General features: G+C 40.4%; 2 protein-coding genes across 2 annotated transcripts; both read left to right on the forward strand.

Annotated features, from left to right (window-relative positions):
* The first annotated feature begins 563 nt into the window (after window positions 1-563).
* LOC138628400 (solute carrier family 22 member 13-like) lies at window positions 564-5,098 on the forward strand. Its single transcript, XM_069711430.1, has 10 exons — window positions 564-944; window positions 1,018-1,121; window positions 1,215-1,369; window positions 1,517-1,685; window positions 1,945-2,065; window positions 2,984-3,078; window positions 3,165-3,379; window positions 3,468-3,576; window positions 3,672-3,878; window positions 5,003-5,098. The coding sequence occupies exons 1-10, from the start codon at window positions 564-566 to the stop codon at window positions 5,070-5,072; spliced, it is 1,626 nt and encodes a 541-aa protein (XP_069567531.1). The 3' UTR covers window positions 5,073-5,098.
* A 3,361-nt stretch (window positions 5,099-8,459) lies between these two features.
* Window positions 8,460-13,861, forward strand: LOC138628399 (solute carrier family 22 member 13-like). Its single transcript, XM_069711429.1, has 10 exons — window positions 8,460-8,846; window positions 8,938-9,041; window positions 9,303-9,457; window positions 9,961-10,129; window positions 10,209-10,329; window positions 10,696-10,790; window positions 10,929-11,143; window positions 11,716-11,824; window positions 12,939-13,145; window positions 13,792-13,861. Exons 1-10 carry the CDS (start codon window positions 8,469-8,471, stop codon window positions 13,859-13,861), a joined length of 1,623 nt encoding a protein of 540 aa, XP_069567530.1. The 5' UTR covers window positions 8,460-8,468.
* The last annotated feature ends 5,667 nt before the right edge of the window (window positions 13,862-19,528 follow it).

Here is a 19,528-nt window from a genome sequence, read left to right on the forward strand (position 1 = left end):
CATCTCGAGGGAATTTCTTCCAATTTGGAACAAACATCAACTCGGACTCTAGAATGAACTCAATAGATTTTAGTGATCAAAAGCGACTGACTTCACGTCTGTCCCATTCTTGTGAACTCAATGGCTCCAGAACAGAAGGGGAGCTTGTGGCCACATTTGACCTTCAGCAGGATGCTGAATTGATGACACTAATGTTCGGTTTCCACCTCGAAACTGATTAGCTGATTGAAGATGTGAATTGGGAGCTTCCATATTTGAAGCCTTGTCTTTTGTCGTGGCTACAACTTTGTGATCCGGATCTGCTTTCTTTTCCACATTCCTTCCAAGTCGTCACTGCTGTTACATGAGTCTGGACAGACATGGAGTCCAACTGTAACTTGTCTGGCATACCAGTTGTTATTCTTGAATAGGTCAACCATTCGTCAACATACAAAATGTAAACCATTTGGACTTGAACACACATTGTTATTGATTAAAGTAGAACAGTTAAAAATTGATTTTCATCTGAGCCTTAATCAGAGAGTCTACCAGAGGTTGCGTCGCACATCACCTGCTGTGTGAAAATGGTGGATTTTGGAGAGATCCTGATCACCGTCGGAGACTTTGGCCTCTTCCAAAAGCTTGTCATTCTTGGGCTGGCCTTCCCAAACTTCTTACTACCAGCTTTATTTTGTAGTTTTCTTTTTATCCAGTCGGATCCAGAGCGACGCTGTAACACAGACTGGATCCTCAAGGCTGCTCCCAACCTGACCGTAGATGAGCAGCTGAACCTGACTCTGCCCCGTGAGGAGGACGATGGCACCTTCAGCAGGTGTCGGATGTTTGTCCCTGTGGACTGGGACATCGGTGCCATCAGGGAGTACGGACTCAATGAGACCACAGGGTGCGTGGATGGCTGGGTGTACGGCAGCAACATGGAGTACGTCGCCACCATAGTCACTGATGTAAGTAGAGTCTGGCTTGTGATTTGTCATCTGTGTTGACAACCCGACTGATTCTTTCAGTGTTGTTTTACAGTTTGATCTCGTCTGTGAAAAGTCTAACATGGTTGAAGTTGCACAGACGGTCCTCATGACTGGTTCACTTGTTGGTTCATTCATCTTTGGACCTATAGCTGAATCGTAAGTGACTTGAAAATGACCGATTCACTCGTAAGAATTATTGTTAAACCTTCAAACCGTTCATTTAACTTTCGCTCTCTCTCTGACCTTCAGGTACGGCCGCAGGAGAACCACCCAGTTACCAGTTGTCATTTTGTTAATGTTCGTCATAGTTACTGGTGTGTCTCCAAACATTTATGTGTACTTGGTGTCACAGCTTATAGTTGGAGCGGCCGTTGCAGGATATAAGCTGAACTCCATCGTGTTAGGTATGACTTCTGTTCCAAATTTCTTTTACAGACAGAGATTGCCCTGTTTTTAACCTAGACTCACGTGTGTTCTTCATTAAAAGGAAAAACACCTTCTTTTCGTGCTCTATCGCTGCAGTGATTTTGGTGTTTAAACACTGTTTGTAGCTACAGAGTGGATCGGGGTCACCAAAAGGTCGTTTGCCTCCTGCGTGAGCCAGATTTTTGGTGCTCTGGGACAGTGTGCCATGGCTGGTCTGGTCTATACAGTTCGGGATTGGAGAAAAGCACAATATGTCCTTGCGGGAGCACAGGCCTTTATAATCTTGTACATATGGTATGTGCTGTTATACAGCCACCTTTCACTGTATGAAAAATGATTGACAGTACTGGGTTTGGACATTAACACACTTTGTTGTTACTTCTGGCCAAATCCGGCTCAACTGTGTGGATCCTGATTTTACATAATGTGAAACAAACCAGTTTTCTTACTGTGTTCAGGAAAGGTGAAATGCATCTTTTTGGTAGCTCAGTTTCTGATTCAGAGATATTGATAACAGTTTGGCAATTGATATTTGTATTGTCATATTTTTAAGGTGGATCCCAGAATCTGCAAGATGGTTGTTGGGACAGGGAAGAACTGAAGAAGCTAACAAGTTGATACGTAAAGTTGCAGCAATCAATAAAAAGACAATCCCAGAGAATCTGCTGGACGAGGTAAATCAGATTCAGTTTGAATTACATTGGATCAAATTAAACTTTGATTGTTACGATCTTGGGTTGGGAACTGTCAATCTGAAGCCTCCTGTCTGGCAATTTGGCTGTTGCCATATTGTTTTTTTGGGAGCCAGAATATTTGGACAAGAGGGTGGAGCTGAGGAAGAGGAGAGAGGGGTGAAATTGACTCATATACTGTGTTCCAAATGACATACTTCCCTTAGTACACTAATAAAAAGTAGAAAAGTGAGTGTTAGTACACAAGTACGCCATTTGGAACACAGCAATAGATCTCACTGAAAACCCAAGGACACTATGCCCCGCCCACCTTTAACAGAAACCTAACTGCACCCCTGGCAAATAGGTTTCTAACCATAACTTAGGCCTATTTTTTATTTGGTTGCTTTATTCTAAATGTTGCTGGAAAAGGATCTTGTGATTGTCCAATGACTTTGCTCCCTGTCATATTTGTGATAAGTTGCGTTGACATTTTATCTTAATGGTTCTAACTTTTAGCAAGATGTTTTTCAGCAGATGGACAAGAAATTAGCAGCTTAGGCTAAATGTATGTGTGTTTGTCATTATGCATGAGCGTGAGCTTGTGTTTGTGGTGCTTGTGGGGAGGAGCCCAGGAAAAATATTTGCACCGGGGCCAACCACAATTATGTTACATGGCAGCCAAACATTTTTTGTTGTCTTATTACCTTCTTACTAGAGGTAGAAAAGTATGTTGGTTACATACATAACCCCATGTTCTATGAGTATAGGTGGTCCTGTGATTATCCCCTTGCACATGGACAGTCAGGCAGAATTTAATGCACCAGGGTCCTGGTAATACCATTTTTGACCACAGAGGCCGCTGTTGCCACTCTTGTTGTGCCACCATTACAACGTACAATAATAAATATTCCCATACAGGTAAAAGGGGAACAAAAAGTCCAAAGTGGAGGACTGAAAGCAATTTTTTCATCAGCAGTCCTGATAAAATATGTATTCATTATAAGTTTTGCCTGGTAAGTCAAGCACAACACTAGAATGTACTTTAACTTTTCACTTGAATGTACTTGAATTTATTTTGTCTATGTTTTGTGATACTAAGGTCTTCATTGAATCTAGGCTACTTCAGCCTCGTACTGAATGTGGGTAAGTTTGGTCTGAGCATCTTCCTGGTTCAGTTCCTGTTTGGGATCTCTGAGATACCAGCACATATCCTCTGTATCTGGGTCCTGGAGTTATTGGGAAGGAAAAAATCGCTGATATCAACGCTTCTGACTGGCGGGTTTGTTTGCCTCTTGGCCCTGGCTTTCCCTCAAGGTGAATTTCCTTCCCTATTTCATTCAGTCCGTAAGGATATGACTGTCAGGAGTTTTATATATATATATCACTTTATTTCTATTTCCAGACAGCGCTGTTGTTATCATAGCACTTATAACTACAGGGAAGTTCTTCCTGAACTGGGCTGGTTCAGTGTGTATGGTCTATAGTCAGGAGTTGTTCCCCACTTCTGTCAGGTATGCAAAACTAAACCATACAAAATATAAAATAATATTTATGTACAAATACACTGATTATATTTGAATGTGAATTTCATGTTCCACTCTTCAAGGCAAACAGCTGTTGGCTTGGGCTCCATAGCTTATAGAGTCGCAGGGTTGCTGTCTCCACTGCTCAACATGTTGGCTGTATACCACCGGTCCATCCCCATCGTAGTCTTCAGCAGCCTTGCAGTGGTCAGTGGAGCTCTTGTCTTTCTGCTCCCTGAGACCACCAGGAAAGAGCTTCCGGATTCAACTGATGAGGCCAAGAAGCCCAGGTCAGCAAATTACAGCCAATTACTGCAGTGGTTTACTGAAGAACTGTGGTAATGTTGGCTTTTATGGGGGATCAGAAACAGGAAATAAAAAGGGAGATGCAACAGCACTAACAACTTGATTGGTTGAAATACTACCGGTGTAAAAGCTATAAAAGTGTTTACAGTTAACACTGTAAATCTGACAATGTTTGACTCTCACGCTTTCAGAAAAACTACAGAAGACCTTAATGATTCAACATTTTGGGAAGCACATCTAATAGCTTTCTTGCTGAGAGTTAGATGAGGAGACTGATGGCCCTTTATTATTGGCCCATTTAATATGAAGTTACAGCAAGATGAAAGTTATTTTATGTAAGCAGAGATATTGGGGATGGGGATAAAGATCGCTTGGCTCTGACCAAAGGTTAAAAATAAAAAAACAGCCTGGTATCATGCCAAAGCACGTAATACACCTGTCAGTCCATTAGAGGATACTGTGTCAAGTTTTGCCTCGCCTGGGTGTGAAAAGGACGCGCATGTATAACCAGCTCATACAAAGAGTAATAAAGTCTGTATGGATGAGTTCGGGTGGTCGGATGCGACGAACATCAGACTTTCACCCAGGAAACTGGTGTTTGAGTCTGTAGGAAAGCAAAAGTTACTGTAGATTTCGTATATGTAACCATAAATAAATGACTTACATAACGTACAAAGTAGTTTTGGTGCCTAAACCTTAGATGCCTTAATTTTCTCATCTTGGCGAGGCAAAACGTGACATTAACACGGTATCCTCTAGTGGACTGACGGGTGTATTACACACTTTGGGGCATACAGGGTTTTACCAAACACCTACAAGCACCTCTAAAGCTCAAAGATTGCAATGTTTAATACATGTCTTTTCATTACAAACCTAAAAATAAGTATATTTTGGACAGTTTCAGGAAGTCAATGCAGCCGGCCCAGAATTAGTCATCCCCGATATCGTTATAGTGCTCTTCAGCCTTTTGTATTTTTATTATTTAAACATTTTGGTGTTTTCATGTGCACCCAAATATAAACATGTCAGTAGTAATGAAGATGAAGTAAAAGTACAAATGCAATAATTCATGTCAAATTAAGTATTTTGTTTTGCTTCTTTTTTTTAGGACTAATAAGGACCCTGGAAGCAATTTCAACATGACGAAAAACAACAGCCGAAAATCCACCAAACTGTAGTTGCAAACCTCTTCTTTTTTTTCCTTTTTTTTCTTGGGTCCAACTTTAGCCATATAGTAAGTAAGATATTTGAACTAAATGGTGTTTTACCATCATGTCAGTTGTATTTCTTAACTGCTGTCATTGCTGTTCTGTTTGGGAAAATAAAACACTGACAGAGAACATGCTTCTGGCTTGTTTGAGATAAAGTTCATTAAATCTGTTTTGGATTGATAAGTTCTGCCAGCAGCAGTGACCTCATGTCAGCAGTAAAATAAACACCCCCTTGTGTTTCACATTATGAACTCGTCCAATTAAGGTTTTACACCTTCATGGAAATACAATCAGCAGTTTTACTGTGATCAGTGTTTCTCATGGGAAAAACATGAGTTTTTTTCAGTAGGAATGAACAATCACAAGATGACGTCACAACGTTTTTCCATCAGAGTGCACGTGTGTAAGAATTACAGTTACTTTATTTCTTGTTATTTCAGATCTCATCCTTGCTGCCAGTAATGTTTGTCTTCTGGAGTTTCCAAGTGTCCATAAATGTTCAGAGGGGTTGAGGTCAGGTGACTTTGGAGGGGAGTCCATGACAGTCTGTTTGGTCTTCGGGTGGTTCTTCATAGCTTTGGTGTGTTTGGGCTGCGGTTACTCAGCTGCACCTTGAGTCCTGCTCCACAAAGACGCAAAGCAGAGGGTGGAGAATGGAGGGCTGCTATTCGGTGCAGGTGTCAAACGACAATATGGTATTATTCTCTCTCATATTCATCTCCTCACATACGTCCTTCTATTACTGCCATACAGTGGGTACGGAAAGTATTCAGACCCCTTTAAATGTTTCACTCTTTGTTTCATTGCAGCCATTTGCTAAAATCAAAAAAGTTCATTTTATTTCTCATTAATGTACACTCAGCACCCCATGTTGACAGAAAAAAACAGAAATGTAGAAATTTGTGCAAATTTATTAAAAAAGAAAAACTGAAATATCACATGGTCATAAGTATTCAGACCCTTTGCTGTGACACTCATATTTAACTCACATGCTGTCCATTTCTTCTGATCCTCCTTGAGATGGTTCTACTCCTTCATTGGAGTCCAGCTGTGTTTAATTAAACTGATTGGACTTGATTAGGAAAGGCACACACCTGTCTATATAAGACCTTACAGCTCACAGTGCATGTCAGAGCAAATGAGAATCATGAGGTTGAAGGAACTGTCCAAGGAGCTCAGAGACAGAATTGTGGCAAGGCACAGATCTGGCCAAGGTTACAAAATAATTTCTGCAGCACTCAAGGTTCCTAAGAGCACAGTGGCCTCCATAATCCTTAAATGGAAGAAGTTTGGGACGACCAGAACTCTTCCTAGACCTGGCCGTCCAGCCAAACTGAGCAATCGTGGGAGAAGAGCCTTGGTGAGAGAGGTAAAGAAGAACCCAAAGATCACTGTGGCTGAGCTCCAGAGATGCAGTAGGGAGATGGGAGAAAGTTCCACAAAGTCAACTATCACTGCAGCCCTCCACCAGTCGGGGCTTTATGGCAGAGTGGCCCGACGGAAGCCTCTCCTCAGTGCAAGACATATGAAAGCCCGCATAGAGTTTGCCAAAAAACACATGAAGGACTCCCAGACTATGAGAAATAAGATTCTCTGGCCTGATGAGACCAAGATTGAACTTTTTGGCGTTAATTCTAAGCGGTATGTGTGGAGAAAACCAGGCACTGGTCATCACCTGCCCAATACAATCCCAACAGTGAAACATGGTGGTGGCAGCATCATGCTATGGGGGTGTTTTTCAGCTGCAGGGACAGGACGACTGGTTGCAATTGAAGGAAAGATGAATGCGGCCAAGTACAGAGATATCCTGGAAGAAAACCTCTTCCAGAGTGCTCTGGACCTCAGACTGGGCTGAAGGTTCACCTTCCAACAAGACAATGACCCTAAGCACACAGCTAAAATAACAAAGGAGTGGCTTCGGAACAACTCTGTGACCATTCTTGACTGGCCCAGCCAGAGCCATGACCTAAACCCAATTGAGCATCTCTGGAGAGACCTGAAAATGGCTGTCCACCAACGTTCACCATCCAACCTGATGGAACTGGAGAGGATCTGCAAGGAAGAATGGCAGAGGATCCCCAAATCCAGGTGTGAAAAGCTTGTTGCATCATTCCCAAGAAGACTCATGGCTGTACTAGCTCAAAAGGGTGCTTCTACTCAATACTGAGCAAAGGGTCTGAATACTTATGACCATGTGATATTTCAGTTTTTCTTTTTTAATAAATTTGCACAAATTTCTACATTTCTGTTTTTTTCTGTCAAGATGGGGTGCTGAGTGTACATTAATGAGAAATAAAATGAACTTTTTTGATTTTAGCAAATGGCTGCAATGAAACAAAGAGTGAAACATTTAAAGGGGTCTGAATACTTTCCGTACCCACTGTAAATCTCCAACTCTGATTTATGAGTAGAAAGGACTTTTGCAGCCCACCCCAAGTATTTGGTCCCGATTTCTCTCTTGAGAAGTTGTTCCAAGACACTATTTGTCCTCTGAGACGACTACTAGATGACTGTCTTTTAACAAGACTTTTGTTTATTGGAGTCTTGCATTCTTTATTTAGCAAATTCATTCATGTGACGAAGTTGCTGTTCCATATCTCAGTGAGCTCCATGAACGGCCCTCTTAGAAACCCTCAATCCAGCAATGATTTGATGCTGAGAAAATTATTCTATGCTCAGAGCAACAATGTGACTCCTGACATTTTCACTTAGATCTGATGCCAAGTTTCCCATAATCACAGTGCTTTACACACTGCTCTGCTGGAAGCTTGAGGCACTGTGAGAAAGTATTTCTAACAGGTGAACAATGGTTGTTTTAACCTCTCCAGTTTGTGTGTGTGTGTGTGTGTGTGTGTGTGTGTGTGTGTGTGTGTGCGTGCGTGCGTGCGTGCGTGCGTGCGTGCGTGCGTGTGTGTGTGTGTGCGTGTGTGTGTGTTACACAAGGCAGTATTTACGGGCAAGTCAAAACAGACTCTTTACAACAGTTACAATGAGTCCACATTAGGTAACAGGTTTACCACTCACGTAATAGTACCGGCAGACAAGAAGTGATTAGTCAGCATATTGTAGAAGTCAGTTAAAGCTTGTATTCAGTGCAAAGAGTCATCGGTTAAACAGCAGGCGGCCATTAGATTGACAATACTTGATTTAAAATGGCTTTTGTTGTATTTTGAAAGACTGCTGAAATTGAAAATAATCATAAGAACAGCTCTTTCTACAAAATGAAACATCTCTTTAAGTGCTGTCTCATCCCATCTGAGCCTCACAGTCCAGGGTTTAAACATTAATGTTTAAACCCTGGACTACGTTGTTTAAAGGTCATCCTCTGGCATCATCTCTGAGGTGGATCTCGACGCTCTGAGCATGGCTGATTTTGGAGAGATTCTCCGGAGTATCGGAGACTTTAGATTGTTTCAGCAGATCACTCTGTTTGCTCTTTGCTTCCCAAATGCTATTCTGCCTTTTAGCTTTGCCAGTGTATTTTTTATCCAGTCGGATCCAGAGCGACGCTGTAACACAGACTGGATCCTCAAGGCTGCTCCCAACCTGACCGTAGATGAGCAGCTGAACCTGACTCTGCCCCGCGAGGAGGACGATGGCACCTTCAGCAGGTGTCGGATGTTTGTCCCTGTGGACTGGGACATCGGTGCCATCAGGGAGTACGGACTCAATGAGACCACAGGGTGCGTGGATGGCTGGGTGTACGGCAACATGCTCTATAAAGCTACTATAGTCACTGATGTAAGTCATATTCTGTCTCTTAATCATTTATAATGCGAATACAAAATTATCTCTATTTTATTAACTATGGAGTTTTGTTTTTTTTGCGCAGTTTGATCTGGTTTGTGACCACAGTAATTTGTTGGAAGTAGCACAAGCAGTGTTGATGGCTGGCATCCTGGTTGGTTGTCTCTTATTTGGACCTTTTGCTGAATCGTAAGTACAAGTAAACGATCTGACGCTGTACTGATTAAGTCATGGGGTCCAAACTTTTGTGCTCATGAATTAACTTGTTTTCCTATTTTTTTGAGCTGATGAAGTGACAATGCAGTAAACATTTGAAGAACAGCTTCTTTTTTATGTTTACTGCAGAGGTTTTATTTACTTTTTTTTTCCCACTTCATCAATATAAATCAACAAAATATGTTATTTGTCCAGGAGTGACCAAACTGACTAATGATGTCTTATCTGTTCCAGGTTTGGTCGTAAACGAGCAGCTCAGATCCCGGTCATTGTGATGGTCGTATTTACTGCAACAACTGGATTATGTCCCAACTTCTACTCATACTTGGCATCCCAGTTTATGGTGGGAATTGGCTACGGAGGTTACCGCCTTAACGGCGTTATACTGGGTACAGTATACTCCATCCTCTCTCTCTGTAGTTTTTAGCTCTTATTTTCATCCCAAAATGACCACAGCGGTCATTTAACAACAAATTATTACTCTGGTACGCCAAGACTGATAACATGTTACCCTTAGTTACCAGCACATCTAATTAAAACTGATGCCGTCTACTATAGGCTTGCATTAAATTCATTCTTCATAAAGGTTTGTGTTCATCTTTTGCTGAAACAGAAAAGTGATTTTGTATTATTTTAATTGAGCATAAACCTCCTATGTTGATGCATCGCTACAAGGACCATCAGCAACCAGTATACAGTATATCTGCAGCAACAGTTTCACTGTGGTAACAGTAGCTAACGCATTTAACCAACATACTAACGATGCATAAGTTGGCGAACTACTGTTTGATGACCTCTTACATTTTGTCACTTTTAGGGTTCAATCATTTATGGCAGGAGCAAGAATGTTTGGATACTGACGGAGTTGACAGTTAACTTCCTGTTTTTTTAGCCACTGAATGGATCGGCGTGTCCAAACGATCATGGGGAGCATGTGTGACTCAAATATTCGGTGCAGTTGGACAGTGCGTCCTCGCTGGCACGATCTACTGCATCAGAGACTGGAGACTGGCTCAACTCATCACAGCGGCTCCACTTACTGTGGTTGCTATTTACATATGGTGAGCATTAACCCTTTCCATGACCCTTAACGGTAAATGATATAATATTGAGAAATATCATTGATCTTTTTTTGGACAGGTTTATTCCAGAGTCAGCCAGGTGGTTGTTGGACAGAGGAAGGATAGAAGAGGCTAAACAGCTGATCACTAAAGTGGCAGCCATCAACAAACGCACTGTTCCAGACTCTCTGCTGGAGAAGGTACTCTTCATATAAAATGTCTTTTCTTTCCCTTTGTATGTAGGTTTGGATGCAAAATTATGTATAGTTACAATAGTAAACACTGAGTGTGTATTAATGGTGAAAAAACAACAACCCTGTCCTATGAGAGAATGTCTGCAGTATAAAGTGTCCAGAGTAATTCAATCTAATAAGCAGTCCTGCTAGAAACTCAACTCAGTGTCAACTTTGAGGGGAAAGTTGTACTTTATTATATCGGATTGAAAAGACAGCAATAAAATGGATGAGACATCAGTAAGTTTGAGTTTTGCAAGGCTGTTGGATGACATGATGTGCTAACATGAACAAATGTTAGCATGATGTTGTGTCCACTCCTGTGCATTACAGATTGTTGTGAAAGAAACTGAGAAAAAGGGAGGCATAATAATTATTTTCCAATCATCTGTGCTTAGGAAGTATTTCTTAACCATAATATTGGCATGGTAAGTTACATTTTATGACACACATAACTCTTCTGAGCCTTCACAGTAAATGATGTACTAAATAAAATACCAGACATTTCACAATTTGTATTTCAAACACATCTCAGTGTTTGTGTTTCTGATCTTTGTTTTCCGCAGGTTCTCACTGAATGTTACCTACTACTGCCTTTCTTTTAATGTGGGAAACTTTGGCCTGGACATCTTCCTGACGCAGGCCATGTTTGGTCTGACTGAACTACCTGCTCATATTCTGTGCATTTGGCTGTTGGAGGCAGTGGGCAGAAAAGTGTCCCTCATATCAACACTTCTGGTTGGAGGATTCTTGTGCATCTTAATCTTAGCTTTCCACCAAGGTAAAGCTCTTCAGGTGTCCTCATTCAGATGGTGCTTATCTGTTGTGGTCTGTTATTAGATGGCAGTATCTATTGGCAATAAGGCCTCTAGTAGCCTTAAGTGAGCCAAGTTTACTCATATTTCAATGGCAGCTAATGGTATCAAAACTCAACTGTTTCAACCAAAGCCATAGAGAGCGTGGCTATCATTTGTAGTTCTTTTAACTCATCAGCAATGTTACCTCACAACACAGCAAGAAAAGCAACTTTATTCATCTTATTGCTATATATGATAATCCACTTCAGAATACATTTTATTGGCTAACTTTTTCATAGATTTTCCATCTGGCGCCAACATAAGGGTACATTTTTATTTGGCCCACACCTATATTTATGGCCCGATAGACACACAACGAATGGCTTCTTGTTTACTGCAAAAGTGTGTGCATGGCAACACTAAACTATCATAATCACAATAATAAACAGTCAACATCACCATGTTAGCGATGTCAATGTGGTGAGCATCAAAGCACCACTGTAGACTTTGTTGTGCCACTTTTATTTTTTTCTGACTTTTTGTTATCCTGTTCAAGATAATGCTGTTGCCATCACCACATTAGCAACCTCGGGACGTTTTTTCATCAACTGGGCCGGTTCCGTATGCAATGTGTACGTTCAGGAGCTGTTTCCAACATCCTTTCGGTAAGCCGAGTCTCTAGTTCACTGCAGTGAATGACACAATTCATCATTGTGGGTTATTTTCTAATTTCACCAGCTGCATTGTTGGTTTAGGTAAGAACAAACTCTACAGGACAAGAATTACAGATACCTGTCAAAGCATAAGAGATAAGGTACTTGTTTCTGATTGATTTTGATATTCAGAAGGCACCAACATTTTTGCTGGGGGTTTGTTTAGTTAAAACTGGAGTGTGGAACATTAAATACAACACCTTGCCAAACCAATTCACACAATCCTGATCGCCACCAGATAAATCTCTGTATTTCCCAGTAATGTGGCGTCTGGTGAGACATCCCCGCGCTGGCTGCATGAGTGCAAACTCTTTATGCTCTGTGGACAATACATCCACCCGAGCTGGCTAACATGCTTGCTGTATGCTAACATTAATAGGTATAAAATAATTCAATCATATCGCTCTTCTAGACTTTCCAAATGTTATCGGACCAAACTGATCAAATTCTGATGATGAAAAAAGTCATTTCGTACGGCGTTGTGACGCTCAAAACATTTTATCCACAGTTCGACTGCTGCCACAGTAGCAACGGAGTAGATGGAGACTGTTATTCATGCACGTGTACACAGTGGTTTTTTAATTACTCTCACTGGTAGGAAGGAGGAAAAAAAAAAAAGATTCTGCACTCATTAATGAACTGCCCCGTCCATCTTTAAAACTTTGACCAACTTTAGTCACCTGTTTTTGTGTGTCTGTACTTGACATTAACTCCAGTGTTCACTGACATACTTGGTGAGGTGTTCATCAACCTTTTGCAGGTAATGTGGTGAAACACAATAACAGGAAAAATTAAGTACAGTATATCTACTTTTTATTTACTATTTGCTACCTGAAATGGTGTTACTGTTCTCATTAGTCAGGCAGGCCAAATATTTGTAATCAAAGGCAATAAAAAAAAGAAATGCAGATATATAGTAGTAGTACTATCACTATACTTTATCCTACTTACTACAACGTGTTAAGTTTAGTTACTTAGACAAAATTATTGCATGATTGCCAAGATGGTTATAAAACACTTTAAGGTAACAAGCATCACGTGAGCTCTGTTGTTCGTCCTCTTGCAGACAAACAGCCTCTGGTTTGGGTTCTATCGTGAGCCGAGCTGGTGGGTTGTTGTCTCCGCTGCTCAACATGTTGGCCGTGTACCACTGGTCCATACCCATCGTGGTCTTCAGCAGCCTTTCGCTCATCAGTGGAGCTCTGGCCTTCCTGCTTCCTGAGACCAGAAGAAAAGAGCTTCCAGATTCAACCGATGAGGCTGAAGGCAACAGGTGAGCGAGCTGCGGGCAAACCTCCTAATAAAGCCATGACTCTGCATGGCCAAGACATCTGCCCTGTTTGTGAAAGTCTGCAGTGTAACAACTCCTGAAACTTTATTATTGCTTATGTGAATTAGACATTTGACACTATTGTTTATGCTTCAGGGGTTAAGCGGGATAAATTATTTTTTTATTTGTGAGCTGCACATTTACTGCCCATTTTAAAAGAATTGCTGAACATTTCAGTCTCATTTTGGCACTTTTGATTTTAGTTGATCTAGATTACTGTCCATTAGCATCGCCAAATGAGAGTAGACCTATCGGGACATCAAACTCCACAAAGTTAAATATGACAACCTCGATATGGACCAGATACTCTGGTCTTTTGAGGGTTAAGATGGCCTGGATGACGTCTATTTATGTATCACAATTTAACTATCCTTTTTAATTATGTCTCCAACTTGAATACACAGTTGGATTAAGGCGAATGAGCTCATTAAGACAGAAGGCACAGTGATGGGAATCAGTGGGGTTTTTTGGTTTATCATTTATTCATCGTATGTTAGTTTCATTATCTACTGCAAGAGAAATAAAATGCACAAATTCCCTGCTCTTATCCTCTTTCACTAATATTATTCTGTCTTTCTTTTCCTCACAGAAATATGAAAACCAAAAAGAAGCAAAGTGAACCACACAAACCTTCACAAATCGAATCAACCATGCTGTAGTCTCGAGCTTTCTATTACTTGCTTTCCTGTTTTGTTGTTGATCTTCTAGCAGCAAATAATCAGGACTGTAATGTTAATTAGTCAACTGGGATCTTTGTCCTCTTTGGTCGATAGTGAAGCAACTGCAGCTGCTCCATTTTCATGAAATTAGCTGCAGATATTAGATTTTTTTTTAATAATAATATTATTAAACTTTATTTCTATAGCCCCTTTCATACATAAAGTGCTTTATAGGAGACAGTAAAAACAAAGACATCCAAAATAGATTTGATTTTAGAGAGTAAATCCTTTGTTTCCTTATAGATCCATCACATCACATCATAACTCACAAGCTAACAAACTTTTATGACACTATTGTTTTACCTCTTCTGCCACCTTCAGGACAAACATGACATTTTCTGCCCCTCTTTAATGTTTACAATAGCAGTCAGTATCAGTTTGTGGGCTCTTCATACTGTTGTGGGCTCTGTCACCGAGTCACACACATGCAGCGATCATTTTCCACCATTTTTCATTACATGGAAAAAAGCAACAATCAATTTACGATGATGGGAACCAGAGGGAAAAGCAAAGCATTTATTGATTAATGTCCCCATTATTTATTTTAATTGTTTGACTACTTTATAAATTGACTAATTGTTAAAGCACCAGTTACAGTGGTCTCTCTCAATGTGTTACAACATATGCATAAAACCTTTGGAGACAGAACCCGGATGTTGTGTGAGCTTTTGAACATCAACAAAATGTGCTTTACAAATTGTCTTCTTACAGATGCCTCACACTGGTCAGTGGAGCTCTTGGTTTCCTACTTCCAGAGACCGAAAGCAAAGAGCTTCCTGAGACAGTGGAAGAGGCTGAGGACAACAGGTAGCTATGGTTCATAAACTCCATCATTATAGCACTTTAGACAAGTTGATATCTCCTATATTTTATCATTTTATCATTGATGACTCTTAGTTTTGCATTTGTTTCTGACCTGTGTCTTTCAGAAATGTTACCTCCACAACAGCAGCAAGTTTTCCACATTCAGAGTCAACTCAGTTGTAAACGTTTGTCTTGCGGTTTGTCTTCTTCTTATTTCTAATTGGATGATGCATTTTTTTCAAACACAACATCTGACATCATTTATAGTACATCAGTGCTTCCAAACCTGAGCTCCCAAGACAAGTTCACAAATGATTAAAGGGATACAAATGAAATATATATATTTCTATTTATTTCATGAGGCATTATATGTCATTAGAAATGTTGATATCTGTGTTTTTGCTTTTAACCTCTTTCATTTCTTTTTCATGTTTAAAATGCTGAATGAATTCACTACCAAACACACCAGTCACAAACAGTACACCATTTAATATAAACAGAAGAAGCTGTCGAAGATTTGTTACTGTTTGCTTTGTTTTTTAGTAAAAGAAGTGAAGTTGTCATGAATGATCAATGGTTTTTGGACAGTGTGATTATTATTTTCTGAAGAGGGCACAATTTGGATATAAAGATGATAAAGATGACAATAAAATTCTAAAAGATGACCATTATTAAATATTCTAAATATGTAAACAACATGTCTGTGTAGTAAACTTTCTTTTAAAGGTTGTCAGAATTACTAATAATTCAGAAGTGTATCCATTACCAAAGTATTTAACACAATATATGAAAATTCAACAAACAATTTGACAATTTTGTCTCCTTTCTGAGTAATAATTAGTTTATGTCTATTTAATAGCCCAAAATCCCTTTTTTGAGCAGTAAATGTGCATATATTGAATTTGTCTAGCAGCATAAGCAATTATATCTGCAAATCATTAATTTCCCTTAGGCCCTATTGGCTTTCTAACCAAGAGTAATATTAGGAAGCTGACAACACGCTCATGACTGTACACTGAGTATGAAGGCATTGCCTGCAATCGGTTAGCTTAGCTTTATACAATAGGTGGAAACAGAAGGTGGAACAAAAGGTAATCGTGCATGTACATCTTATTACTATGAATCTGTAAGGCACCTCTTGTAAAACTCCATAACTTTTTTAACCCTTTGGATTAAGTTCATTACTGAGCTTTAGAGGTGCTGGGAGGCCAATTTTAACTTGGGACAGGGGCAGGCACGGTGTTTCCCTCTGTTTCTAGTTATTGTGTGAGGCTTAGCCAACAAGCAGCTATATCCATATTTATCTTAATAACAAGAGTGTCATCAATCCTCTTATTTAACTGTCATCAAGAAAGGCTTTGTGTTTACCAAAATGTCAAACAAATGGTTGCAAAGTAAAGGGTTGCGCAGCAGCAGTCATTAAACAAACCTGCCTCAGGCCTATAACTTTGTAATTGTATTACAGATTAACCAATGATGAATACATTCAGAATAAATATTTTTTCATATTGCTACATTTACAGTTTTATTTTCAAGAACACACACAGACATTTCAGACTCAAATTAGTTTTTTAGAATTTCTTTTTGTAATCTATTTGTTCACGCAAATTCTCACAGCAGTTGAGCATTTATTCAGAAAACATAATATCCTGTCTTCATCTTTCCCTTTAAGTTTACTTTCAAAGATAATCATGTCCATATTATAAAATACATTCATTTTGCAGATGTAATCAAAAAATGCATATTTGTCTTACAAATTTGAAAAATAATGTTAGAGATTGTGTTTGATACAAATTTCTAATGATGTGATAATATTAGCCCTTTTTTTGTCAACTAATTAAACGGTTACCACACCTACGCTGTTGAAGAAATTAAAAGTAATGGTAGTAAAACACAACGTTGCTTTTACCCCAGCAAATCATCCATCCAGCTGCTGTTTGTGGCAGCATTCTCTGTTTTTTGCTCTGTATTGATGGTTTCAGAAACTAAAAGACTGTCCACAAATACATTTGTACCACTTGACTCAGACACTGGCAGCAATTGTGCTTCTGATACAAAGATGTCATCAGCAAAAAGGTTTATCTGAGCAGGTGGGGCAGCAGTAGGAAATGAATCAGTACCAAGTAAATCATTCAGTGAATTAGAAGTGGCTGGACTGCTTGTTGGTGATGTAAATACATCTGAACTGCTTGCGATATCAGTAACTCCAAAGATATCATCGGAAAAGAGAGATGCATGATTTGTGGAAGCATCAGCTCCTTGATCAGGCACATTAACATCCGTTGGCTGACTGAAGAGAGTGTCATTGGAGCTGAATATGTCAAAATGCATATCCTGCCCACTTGTCTGGTTGCCCTCACCAAATGAATCTGAGGTGCGACTTACATCTTGGTTTACAGGTGCCGAGTCAGGGACAATAAGTTGATCGGTCATGCCAAGAATCCCTTCGTTCTCAGATGGTAACGCTTGAGAGTCAATCAGGCTAAAACTTTCAGTAAAAACAGCTGCTGGCAAAGCTGTGTCACTCTGAGAAGATGAAAACTCATTACCGGGGGTGTCATCGAAAATCTTCTGAGAGTCATTGGAGGGCTCTTGAGGAGGATCATGATTGAGATTAAAAAATGCTCCATTGCACAGGTCGCTTCCTCCTTCATCCGGCACATCAGGCAGTTCAGTTGGCTTTTGGGCAGTTTGATCTGTATTCATCAGAGTGGGCAATGAGCCAACGATGGCTGAACTGACACTGTCTCCAAAAATATCATTAAATGGATCACTTAAAATGTCATCACAACTCTTCTCAGGTATTAACTCACTGATTGACTCCTCATACTCTGATTGTACAGCAGAGGGAAGATCTTTGGACTCTATTCCAGGATCACCAACAAACTGGTCTGTAGTCTCGCTGCTCTGTAAATTTGATTCTTGATCAACAGCTGGAAAACCTTCGGTAGAAACAGCTGCTGGCAAAGCTGTGTCACTTAGGGAGGATGAAAACTCATTACCAGAGGTGTTTTGAGATATCTTCTGATACTCAGACAGACCAAAGAAATTGGAGGGCTCTTGAGGAGGATCATGATTGAGATTAAAAAATGCTCCATTGCACAGGTCTCTTCCTCCTTCGTCCGGTGCATCAGGCAGGTCAGTTGGCTTTTGGGCAGTTTGATCTGTATTCATCAGAGTGGGCAATGAGCCAACGATGGCTGAACTGACACTGTCTCCAAAAATATCATCATTAAACGGATCGCTTAAAATCTCATCACAACTCTTCTCAGGTATTAACTCACTGACTGACTCCTCATACTCTGATTGTACAGCAGAGGGAAGATCTTTGGACTCTATTCCAGGATCACCAACAAACTGGTCTGTAGTCTCGCTGCTCTGTAAATTTGATTCTTGATCATCAGCTGGAAAACCTTCGGTAGAAACAGCTGCTGGCAAAGCTGTGTTAATCAGAGAAGATGAAAACTCATCACTGGGAGTTTTTTCAAAAATCTCCTGAGAGTCCGACAGACCAAAGAAATCGGAGGAATCTTGTGGAGGTTCGTGGTTGCACAGGTCACTTCCTGGTGTGCCACTCAGTTCATTTGGCTTTTGGGCAGATTCGTCTGTATTCATCAGAGTGGGCGATGGGCCAACGAGGGCTGAACTGACACTGTCTCCAAAAATATCATCATTAAACGGATCGCTTAAAATCTCATCACAACTCTTCTCAGGTATTAACTCACTGATTGACTCCTCATACTCTGATTGTACAGCAGAGGGAAGATCTTTGGACTCTATTCCAGGATCACCAACAAACTGGTCTGTAGTCTCGCTGCTCTGTAAATTTGATTCTTGATCAACAGCTGGAAAACCTTCAGTAGAAACGGCTGCTGGCAAAGCTGTGTTAATCAGAGAAGATGAAAACTCATTACCAGAGGTGTTTTGAGATATCTCCTGAGACTCAGACAGACCAAAGAAATCGGTGGGCTCTTGAGGAGGATCATGATTGAGATTAAAAAATGCTCCATTGCACAGGTCTCTTCCTCCTTCGTCCGGCACATCAGGCAGGTCAGTTGGCTTTTGGGCAGTTTGATCTGTATTTATCAGAGTGGGCAATGAGCCAACGATGGCTGAACTGACACTGTCTCCAAAAATATCATCATTAAACGGATCGCTTAAAATGTCATCACGACTCTTCTCAGGTATTAACTCACTGACTGACTCCTCATACTCTGATTGTACAGCAGAGGGAAGATCTTTGGACTCTATTCCAGGATCACCAACAACCTGGTCTGTAGTCTCACTTCTCTGTAAATTTGATTCTTGATCAGTTGGACTTGTATCAATTTGCACTGGAGCTGTTTGATCATCATTTGTTTCACTAGTTACTGTCTGAGGCAGGTTGGATGGCTCTGTGGCTCTGCAGTTACTCTCTGTTGCGTTGGCTTCAGAGGACTGTGACTTGTCCTCGACATGGTTCCCAACATCTTGTTCTAGATGTGGGACTTTAGTCATGTTGCCTTCCTTCTGCACATCTTTTGTCTCAGCCTCTTCTTTCTTCTTGTCAGCAGCAGGTTTTTTGTAATTTATTTCATCTTGGGCAGCAGATTTCGTGGCATCATCAACCTTCTCTGAGGATGACTGAAACAGTCGTCCTAAGAGTCCACCACCGGGTTTAGCGTCTGGTTTCTTGGCATCTTTTGTTTCAGCCTTGTTTGTTTTGTCAGTCACGCCTGATGTGAAGAGCTTTGACAAAGGACTCTTTCTTTTGGACCAGGATCCCAGTTTGGCCTTTGTCTTTTCAGCCTGTTTAACAGAACC

Source organism: Brachyistius frenatus, unplaced genomic scaffold, assembly GCF_029030835.1.
Source record: "Brachyistius frenatus isolate BFR_SWC_R1_liver_20210118 unplaced genomic scaffold, ASM2903083v1 Contig_99, whole genome shotgun sequence".
Lineage (NCBI taxonomy): Eukaryota > Metazoa > Chordata > Actinopteri > Embiotocidae > Brachyistius > Brachyistius frenatus.

Excerpts from the sequence above, each read along its gene's own strand:
- LOC138628400 (XM_069711430.1), top strand. The coding sequence starts at position 564 with ATGGTGGATTTTGGAGAGATCCTGATCACCGTCGGAGACTTTGGCCTC. Across the intron at positions 3,577-3,671 it reads TTGTTCCCCACTTCTGTCAG|GCAAACAGCTGTTGGCTTGG; the intron begins GTATGCAAAACT and ends CCACTCTTCAAG. Across the intron at positions 3,879-5,002 it reads GATGAGGCCAAGAAGCCCAG|GACTAATAAGGACCCTGGAA; the intron begins GTCAGCAAATTA and ends TCTTTTTTTTAG.
- LOC138628399 (XM_069711429.1), top strand. The coding sequence starts at position 8,469 with ATGGCTGATTTTGGAGAGATTCTCCGGAGTATCGGAGACTTTAGATTG. Across the intron at positions 9,042-9,302 it reads TTTGGACCTTTTGCTGAATC|GTTTGGTCGTAAACGAGCAG; the intron begins GTAAGTACAAGT and ends TATCTGTTCCAG. Across the intron at positions 9,458-9,960 it reads CCTTAACGGCGTTATACTGG|CCACTGAATGGATCGGCGTG; the intron begins GTACAGTATACT and ends CTGTTTTTTTAG.